Source organism: Lathyrus oleraceus, chromosome 6 (assembly GCF_024323335.1).
Source record: "Lathyrus oleraceus cultivar Zhongwan6 chromosome 6, CAAS_Psat_ZW6_1.0, whole genome shotgun sequence".
In the NCBI taxonomy this organism is placed as follows: Eukaryota; Viridiplantae; Streptophyta; class Magnoliopsida; order Fabales; family Fabaceae; genus Lathyrus; species Lathyrus oleraceus.
In genome coordinates, this window is record NC_066584.1 from 464,805,574 (window position 1) to 464,816,166 (window position 10,593).

The window sequence follows — 10,593 nt, forward strand, 5'->3', positions numbered from 1 at the left end:
TTGAATTGATGGATATATCTATACCTAACTTATGAAAAATGTAGATAATTCTTTCCTAACTCGAAGGTAACTTCTTGGAGAAATCAAAACAACTATTTTTTGCATGGATGATAACTATGCTCGAAGTCATGATGGATAAGGACGAGTTTTCTTCAATCATATTGGAACATTATAGAGGAGGATGCAGTTGCTTTAATCACTCATTTCTTTGACCGAGATTGGATTTTATCTAATCTTAATACAATGGAAAATAAAATATACATGACACACTGATGTAATTTTACACAATTAATCAATCATCGACGTGCATTCCGTCACATTACATTTTAATTTTAAGTTATGTTGATGATATAACAAATTGATGGATTTCTATTGAATATCAGGAGAAAATTTTAGACCTTTAATCCTGGTCAACTTCCAATTAAAAATCATAACCAAAATTCTTGTTGATAGACTGACCACCATAACTCCTAAAATCATATTTGAACATCAGTTACATTACTTGAGAGAGAGAGTACTTATCAATGGAAAAATTGCAATTTTATTTAATTACAATTGGATTCTCACAAACTTCAAATCATCAACAATATATATTCTTATCAATAGAAAAAAGTTGTAAGTTTTCCTAAATGTTCTAGAGGTGTGAGACAGGGAGACCTTCTCTCTCCCATTCTCTTTTGCATTACTGAGGAAGAATTAACTGCATAGTTTCAAGTAAAACTATAATTTATAACCATGCTTTCTTTGTTTTATTCATGATCTGATGGTTTTTTAAATATAATAGAAGGTCCATTATATTCTACACGAATATTGACAAAACACAAGACAACATTTTAGCCTTCTCAAGTGAGAGATGATAGGACATGGAGATAAGCATACAAGGTTTAACAACTTAGTTACATCACTTGATTTTTCCATTGGCCATGTCTATTTTTGACTGATTTGGAGCACCTATTTTTGAAGGCAACCTCGGAGTCAAACATCTTTAGTCTCTGAATTAAAGTATCTATTCGGTTAACTCAAATGAAAGTACATCATATTGATTTAAATAATCTCTTGTTGTATCTTGATAAGCATAAAGGTGGTTTGGTCATAAACATCCTTACCAAATGCAAAGCAAGTCAACTAAGGCACCAATTACTATATTTATTTTGATATTGAATAATACATTTTTGGTTTTGTCATCTTTAATAGATTGACATTTCATTTGTCAATCATTTAATTACTCCACAACAATACTAGATGATTTGACCTAGTTTAGAAGTCAAATAGGGAAGTCTAACTATTATAATTTGACTTGCCAACTTCTTTTTACAATTTTTTAAAGCCATTTGAATCTCCTAATATATAATATGCATTGTCAATGGAAATTAAATTTGTGTATTTGTTTGAACTTTAAGTAAAATATGAACAAACATGAATTAGTCTCAATATCATGAACACAAACAAGAAATGATATATCCTCTTGAATTGCTATGTTATCATAACCACGTCTCCATTTAATTAGTTAGAGAAGAAAAGGTGAGGTCCAATCCAATGTTGATTCCATTGTAAGCTATTGGAGCATACATCCACATGTCATTAGAGCTTAGGACCTGTTTCATTTCATCCAAGTAAATAAACAAAAATGAATTAGACTTTATCTTTTTACATGTAAGAAATTGAAAATGGGAAGGTTATGAAAATGTTGTTAACCTTAATTTGAAGCTGCAAAAACTTGACATATTGAACAGCTTCCTCAAGCATGGTGCTAATGTCCACTTTGGTTCCATTAGGGACAAGTGTTTGCAAGATTCTCAACCTTTCATTTATTCTTTCTCTTCTCCTCTACACAACAAAAGATGAAATATTTATTTATAATACTGATCAATAAAACCACTTGATGCTAGAACTAGACCTGACCCCCGAACCAGATTAATCGATCCAATTGACAGAACACTGATGGTGGAAAAAAAATACATTTCAAAAGGACTTACTCTAGCATATATGCTCTGAGAATCAGTGGCAGGACCATTTCTTGCTCTTGATTTTCTACATAAATTCGACACTTGATGACATGTTCCCTCATTTAGCTCCATGGAAGCATTTGAGCTCCTAAATCTTTTTGCAGGATTCTCCATGTTTTCGGTTCTATCCTCTTCTGAAACAAACATCATTTCATGCTCCCTCTTAGCTTGCAAATTGTTGTCAGGAGCAAGAACCAATTTCACTGGCTCTAAACATGACCCTTCATGAGCAATGCTTTCATAATTCATCTGTTTGCTTAAATTATCGTCCAAATATTGTGGACTATAAAACATGGACAAGGAATCATTGTCTATTGCATGATCAGAGAAGTAGATGCCACTATTAGCAGTGTCTGTGCTACTCACTTGGGAGAAACACATAGAATTAGCATTTGCAACATTTGAAGGAAAATAAGAACAGTTGGTATTGCCATCAAGCAACTGAGTCATGAAATCAGCTTCCTCAGCTGTGAACTGTCCACTAAGAGAATCCCATTCTTCATATATCAGTTGGGTAGGTTCCATTTTTTTATATAATCTTTTGATTTGAAACCTGTAAGAATTGAGAGTAGTCTTGTTTTGTTTCAAAATGTTTAATTGATATGAAAAAATAGTAGCATTAGTAGTATATTTATACCAAACAAGACAAGGTAATGCCAAAATGGGATTGGAGTTACCTATTCAAAAAGATTCCATTCATGATTGGCAAGAATTAGAACAGACAATAATATTATAATAATCTTTAAATGAAGCTTAATATAATAACATTCCTCTCTCATGTGGGAAATAAGCACTTTGAGTTTACATTCTAACAACTTAATTTCTATGAATATGACAATGACATTATTCTTGTTGGACAACTGTAGACAGGTATCCACCGAAGAAGTTCCAAACCTGTCAAGCTCATTCAGATTAAGATTCTATTTTGTTAACTGTTTTGAATTCAACCTAATGTATCCTAAGGTTATGTGTGTCCAATTCCTTTTTTATTATTCTCATTCTATAAAATTAGTGTAATTTTTCTGTTTTATGGTTTGCATCCGTACTTTCCTTGTTACTTCTTTAACGAGGGTTGCCCTTCTTAGAGTTACTAAATTCTATATTAGAGTTTTTTTTTAATATTCTTTTACATTTTTTAATGGTCAAATAATATATAATTAAAGAAAGGTGAAAGTCCACAACAAAATAAAAAAGAGTAAACGGACATGAGGAGTGTAAAGTCAGCAAACAAAAGATATAGGAGGTCCCCTCCTAATCAATAATGACCTTCCGCTTGAATAGTATTTCCTTTGACAGAAATTTATTACGCAAAAGTTTTTAAGAAAAAACCACCACCTTGAAAGGGGTTCAGCTCTCCCAAATCGCGTGAAGATATGTGAACATATTATTTACATTCTCCTCTGAGATAGGACCACGACCAAATTGGATTTGATAAGTATACGCCATAAAGAATGAGTCATCTTTAGCATGCCTCCAAACCCACATATCAATATTCGCATAAAACTAGACCTCTTTGAGAGTCGAGAAAAACTCAGTAACCGAAGGTTCTTTATGAACAAAGAACGATTGTCTCCATCTAAGTTCTCACGTAATCCTCCACCAATCAGACCTCCCTACCTCGCCCATGGTCACATTTTGAATTTGGGAAATAGAGAAAAATATCTGAAATATAATCTTAAGAGAAATACTACCTAGCCAAGGGTCGCCCCAGAAGAAAGTTGAAACACCAGACCCAACCTTCTTACTCATACCTAACTCAAACCAATTCAGAGGATCATCTTTATTGGATCCAAGAAGACACACTCCTCTCCACCAAGTGAAAAAAGTGTGACGACCTAAAGACCTACCCCCACAGCACGAGGAGACAATAGATGCACCATAATGGGTACAGAGAATGTCATACCAAAGTCCAAAGGAACTCATCAAGAGTCTTCATCTCCACTTGTCTAGAAGAGCTAGATTAACCAGTCGTAGATCTTTAACACCAAGGCTCTCATACTTCTTGGGCTTACAAAATTTAGACCACCTAACCAAGGAGTTTTAGAAATCCCTTTCACCCTCTCCATAGAAACCTCCTTTGAATCCTTACCAACTTCTTCCACACTTTTACAAGCATCGTAAGAAAGGATAGAAGGAAAATCGGAATATCGTTAAGCACATAGTTAAGGAGAATAAATATTCCCTTTAAGTTAACATACATATGAGACCAAGAGTTACGTATTTTCCATACCAGATTTAGCAAAGGTTCCAATATGGTTTCTAACTTAGGGTTGAATCTGAATGGAAACACTAGATACTGAAATGAGAGAGACTCAATCATAAAACATATAAAACCCTTAGCAAGTTGGAGAGAAGAGGGGTCAGCATTAATCTCAATCAAACTAATATTATAAAAATTAACCCCTAGACCCGAGGCAAGCTCAAACCCTCTTAGTATAACATTGATAGTCCATATAATCTCAATAGATGACTCAACAACGATTAAGGTATCAACACCATTTTGAAGATGAGAGTCCTCCAAATTAGAGGGGCCAAATTTAAAAACAGAAAAGGCTCTAAGATAAGAAGCCTGCTAGATAAACCCACTTCCGGCCACAAGGAGGAAGGTGAAAGGGGCTAAGGGGTTTCCCTGCTTCAATCCTCTTTGAATCTTGATTTCAGGAGTTAGGGAGCTATTAATCAGCACAACCAAATTACCAAAGAAGGGACAAGATTTGATCTAGGATATCCATTTATCATTAAAATCGAATATGAAAAGCACATAATCTAGAAAGCTTAAGCTCACTAAATCATGCACTTTCTCAAAATCTACTTTGAAAATGAGACACTCATTCTTAGATCTCTTAGTCAGGTCAATCACTCATTAACATCTATAACTCCGTCGACCAACATTCTCCCTTTAAAGAAGGCTTAGTGGTTAGGACTAACCAACTTATCCATCACCATTCCCAATCTCTGGGCAAAAAATTTAGCTACAAACTTATAAAGGGATGCAACCAACGAGATTTCTTGAAAATCACCTGAAGAAGTAGGATTATTTAATAAGTAAGGTTCTTAAAGAAGTAGAATTCTTGATCTTAAGAGTGTCCACTATTTTCTTGAGATATTTTAGAAGGTTAAGCCAACGAACCCCCTTATACGAGGAAAGAAAGTTTTACAGTAACTTCCAACCAAACGATGAACTAAAGCTTGAATTGGTTAGTCTTCAAACCAAAAAATAAATAAAAAAGAGCTTTGAATGATTATTTTCAAAGCCAATGGGATATTTTCAAAGGTTTATCTCGAATCAAGATAGAGTTTTGAGTTGGATATCCACTGAACCAAAGTTTTATAGGGTCTGACCATGAAACGTGCCTAGATTTTTATATAACTGATCTCGAACCTACTGATCTTTTAACTTGGTTGAAATTAAAAACTGAATCAAATTGTATACCAGGCTAGTATAAAAGCAATAGATCTTTTGACCAGTATGAACTCAAGAACCGTTGGGAATATTTTTCACTGGTTGTTCTTCACGAATCGAAAAGAGAGTTTTTCTTCAATGACAGAGCTCGCAAACCAAATAGAGACTTATTCTAATCCTCAAAGACACGCGAAGATTTTTTTACATTGGTTTAACTCCCAACCAAAATAATCACTTTTTAAGGAAGAATTATTAACTCAAGAGAGATACTACTCTTGTTAAATTTATAGTGGAGTCCTCACCAAGAACAAATTCCTCACTAAACTCAAGAAAACTCTCAAAGCACTATGGCTAAAATATTTGAGAAAAATAGAAATGATTCAAGGAGATAATAAAATAAAAAAAGTGATTTTTTCACGTTTTCTGAGTGGTTTTAAATGATTGAGAAACTCCCTATTTATAGGCCAATAAATGGTGTAAATTTGGGAACAGTCTGTAGGCCAATTAATTGACCTAATCAATTAGGCAGTGAAAATAATCGATTATTTATGCCCAAAATGGAAGGTTTTATTAGAGAATTGTTATTGGTCATTAAGATATTATCATAATCTATTATATACTAGATTAGGCATCATCTATTTGACTAGGCTTATTATCTAATCGATTAGACATTTCAAAAATTTCTCCTAATCAAGAAGACATTCCCTTAATTAACTGACTAAGCTCCAAAAACTTTTTTTTTGTTTTAATTAAAATGTAAGAGGTGTATCTATGTTTTAAGTGTGTGTGTGTGTGTGTGTGTGATTTAGTTATACTACTTCTAAAAATGCCTTTGTGTTTTTATAATACATTGATCACTAGGACGATCACGATCAAACTATTTTTCACAATTCCTCCTTTCACATTTTGAAGCCTCAAGTCTTGGCATTATCTTTAACATTATCATCACACAAGAACCTTTAGTCTTCTTAATGAGAATTGAGATATTTTCGTATTAGTTTCCTTCATTTGATATATCTTAATCATTAGTCATCACAAACCCTAAGTCTTCGCTTGAGACTCGTTGGACTAAATTGTTGACTTTAAATTGAAGTCTTTAGCTTTATTTGGAAGGATAACATGACCAAACACCTTTTCCATCTTTGACCACTTAAGCTAATTTGAGTAGTTGCTTGACTGCAAACATTGTTAGTATTAAATTCACTTTAAGTGTTTTCATCATCAAAACCATGTTATCGTCAAAGCTAAGCAATTTCTTCTTGAATCTTGAAATCAATGAGATTTATCATCTTGGACCACTTGTTAACTATATTTGCAAGAAGATAGATCAACAAAGGTACCCACTAAGAATCAACGGTTAATGTTGACCACGAGAGGTGATGTGGGTCTCAATTTCCCCATTGTAGCAACAATTTCTAAGGTAAGCCCTTCTCTCTTATGTCATCTCAACTCTACCAACTTGAAAGTCTTGATTATAAAATACACAGACTTCTCCTTGTCGTCTTCTCCATGGACCAATAACGAGCCCAACGAGTTGTCGATGACAGATAGATACAAATATGTTAGCACTCCGTCTTTCAAGCCATTGTATATTCTTCTGTTTTCTAAATTCAAAAATATTGGCACCCCTTTTAAGGACTCCAAGGCAGGTTCTCCGAAGAATATGAAGACTCTGATGAGTGGTTATGTTAGTCAGGCCAACCTGACCATTACTACCTTGATGCAAGATTCGGGTTATATTCATCAATCTAAACCATCTTCTAAATTTAAGTTCTGGTCCAACATCTTTGACGGTTTGAGATATCTTTATGATTATCTTAATGTTACTGAATATGTTGAGAAGTGAAGTCCATAAGCGCTCAACAACTGACCCAAAACATCGGGGATTATCTTATGAGATGCATGGTTATGACTCAGAGTTTGTTTGAAGTAGGTGATGTTTATGAGAAGAACGGGGGTTGTCTTACTAAAGAGATGACCCAATTAAAGGATGACTTGAAAGTCCAGACCGTCAAGGTGGATGAGCTGACCATGCAACTATCAGAGATGAAGAAGTAGAATGAGACCTTAGAGTCTCGGTTATCGGAAATGATGAAGCAAAAGGAAACCGCCGAGTCTAAATGCTCGGAGCTGAAAGCAACCAATGTCGGTTTGGTTCAAGAAGCAGAACAAGCTCGGGCTCTTAATGATACTTTGAAGAAGTCTTTGCAGAGATGCCTAGGTAGATTTGCTCTCGGCTGGTGATAAATCTTTTGAAAGGGCTAAAACCCAAGCTTTATGCATCATGCCTGACCTGGACGTGTCAAAAATGGATCTTTTTTCAAAAATGTGATAGACGTCCAGCTGGTAGACATGGATGAAACTTTTCCTGAAGTGGAGGTTTTGAAAGATGTGAATCCAAACAACTCAAACCCTGAGGCTCAGGAAGACGAACATCATGAAGTTTAATGTTTTATTTATGTTTGTTGTTGGCCATCAATGGTGATGTGCCTTTTTTGTAACTTTTGAACAATATTTCTCCTTCTCTTTGAACAATATTCGAGCCCCTCAGGGTCCCTTTTGAATGTGCTATCATTATTTTGTTATCCTAAGACTTATTTTATTCGGCATTAACATCTTGTCTGCTTTAATAATTTAGGCTTTGTAATTAAACAATTTAATCAAGTTATTCGTTATACGCTCCTCGAAATTTTAACATGATCTCTCGGTTTACTAGTCCGACAAGGAACTTACATGCCCCATTTTATTTATCTGGTGTTTTATTATCATACTCTAACCATGTTACTTTATTTTGTCGACTACTTAAGCCACAATTTGGCCAAAGGTTTCAAGACCTGGCCAGAGGTTTAATGTTTACATAGGCGATTTCATAGGTCAGAGGTTTCATTGAATCTAACCCGGCCAGAGGTTTAATGTTTACTTAGCTGACTTCATAAGTCAGAGGTTTCATTGAACTTAACTTGGCCAGAGGTTTAATGTTTACTTATCCGATTTCATAGGTCATAGGTTTCATTGAACTTTATTCGGCCATAGGTTTAATGTTTACTTAGCCGATTTTATAGGTCAGAGTTTTCATTGAACTTAACTCGGAAAGAGGTTTAATGTTTACTTACCCGATTTCATAGGTCATACGTTTTATTTAACTTAACCCTACCAGAGGTTTAATGTTTAAATAGATGATTTCATAGGTCAGAGGTTTCGTTGAACTTAACCCGACTAGAGGATTAATGTTTACTTAGCCGATTTCATAGGTCAAAGGTTGCATTGAACTTAACTCATCCAGAGGTTTAATTTTTAATTAGCCGATTTCATTTGTCAGAGGTTTCATTGAACTTAGCTTGGCTAGATGTTTAATGTTTACTTAGCCAATTTCATGGGTCAGAGGTTTCATTGAACTTAACTCAGGCATAAGTTTAATGTTTACTTAGCCAATTTCATAGATCAGAGGTTTCATTGAACTTAACCCAGCCAGAGGTTTAATGTCTACTTAGACGATTACTTAGGTCAGAGGTTTCATTGAACTTAACCCAACCATTGGTTTAATGTTTATTTAGCTGATTTCGTAGGTCAGAGGTTTAATTAAGCTTACCCCGGCCAGAGCTTTAATGTTTACTTAGCCGATTTCATAGTCAGAGGTTTCATTGAACTTAACTCAGACAGAGGTTTAATGTTTACTTAGCCGATTTCATAGGTCAGAGATTTTCATCCCCACTGGGATGAATTTAGCTATTTTGTAAAAGTGACACACAATCATATGAACTGAGGGTGCCTCTTTAATAACCTTTGCCCTTGCAAGGGAAAAAAGTACTACCCGCAATTTTTATTTCAATAGTATTATTACATGACGTTTAACTGTAATAAAAACTAAGGTTGGAAACATTCCAATCCCTCGACATTTCTACTCCTTCTAATTTTTCGAGCTTGTAAACTTCATTGTTCAATTTCTGTTTTATCCGGTAAGTGAAGGAGAAGGCGGTCCAAAACGCAGCGAAGTTTAAAATTCTCCTTTAGTGATCCTTACGAATGGGCATTATCAGTGATAGAATCATTACCTCTTGTGGCGATTGAAACCTTTGATGCAGATCTACGGAGCGATCACGAACGTTGAACGGTGACAACGCCTCTACTCAGTCCACACGAACGAATTCCTTCAATCTCAGTGCTAGCTGCTACTAATGAAGTCTTTGAGTGAGATAAAGGGAGAAACAAAATTACAACTGCACAAATGCTTCTGCACAAGGGTTCTATTTATAGAACCACTTGTGTGGGCTGCAAGCTAAAAAAGTCCACTTAAGTGTATGTGGCTCATATCTTATAATATGCCAAAATCACTTAAGCGCGTGGTACCTTACCATATTTCGTATTCTACTTAAGTACATTGTACCTTACGATGTTCTACAATTCACTTAGGTGCACCGTACCTTACGGTGTTCCTTAGTTACTTTATCTCTCATCAATCTGTCCTTTTGTGTGTGACCCTGTAGGTCTTCGCGGCATTGGCAATTATATTAAATCACGTATTTAACATAATAAACAGTGAGCGGTATCTAGCAACACATCCCTGCTATCCAAGACACGAAAATGTCATGTGATCTGACAAATCCTTTTGTGATAATACTTATGTGTGCAATTACCCTTTTGCCCATATGTCTATATTGAACACAAGGCATGGACCGTGTCATCCTTGTCCAGTTCAATATTGGGCACGTAGACATTTATCCTGTTACGTAGGATGGGAAAATTCCATCTAGGTCACTCATGTCCCTTATCATGCTTCGTGGAGTACCCATCAACTGTCTTTATGGTCATCCATTTACGGACAACGTTTGATCAGCAATAAGGCACTCGACTCTACATCTAGGGTCCATAGTGGTTTCAGGTCAAAGGATGGTATACACCACTATCACCATGAGAATAACTTATGACACTTTGCATAACATTCTATATATAGTATTCTCATAGCGGGTTAATCCAGTATAAATATTACTCTTAATATTCATACCTATGTTTAAGACTTGATAACTCTGAAGGAGAATAGCCATCCAAGGCGCAGCGGAATATAAAAATTTCTCCATTAGTGATCCTTACGAATGAGCATGATCAGTGATAGAATCGTTACCTCTTGTGGCGATTCAAACCTTTGGTGCAGATCTCTGATAATGATCGGATCCTTTGAAGCAAATC

At 35.1% G+C, this 10,593-nt stretch overlaps 1 protein-coding gene across 1 annotated transcript; it reads right to left on the reverse strand.

Annotated features, from left to right (window-relative positions):
* Nucleotides 1-1,499: 1,499 nt before the first annotated feature.
* LOC127097442 (transcription factor bHLH84) lies at nt 1,500-2,531 on the reverse strand. Its single transcript, XM_051035936.1, has 3 exons — nt 1,977-2,531; nt 1,696-1,827; nt 1,500-1,595 (listed from the first exon to the last, which is right to left on the reverse strand). Exons 1-3 carry the CDS (start codon nt 2,529-2,531, stop codon nt 1,500-1,502), a joined length of 783 nt encoding a protein of 260 aa, XP_050891893.1.
* Nucleotides 2,532-10,593: the final 8,062 nt, after the last annotated feature.

Bases quoted from the DNA above. Each gene is read 5' to 3' on its own strand.
- LOC127097442 (XM_051035936.1), bottom strand. From the start codon at position 2,531: ATGGAACCTACCCAACTGATATATGAAGAATGGGATTCTCTTAGTGGA. The intron at 1,828-1,976 runs GTAAGTCCTTTT...TTTGTTGTGTAG, and splicing joins CTCAGAGCATATATGCTAGA to AGGAGAAGAGAAAGAATAAA. The intron at 1,596-1,695 runs GTTAACAACATT...GAAATGAAACAG, and splicing joins TTTTGCAGCTTCAAATTAAG to GTCCTAAGCTCTAATGACAT.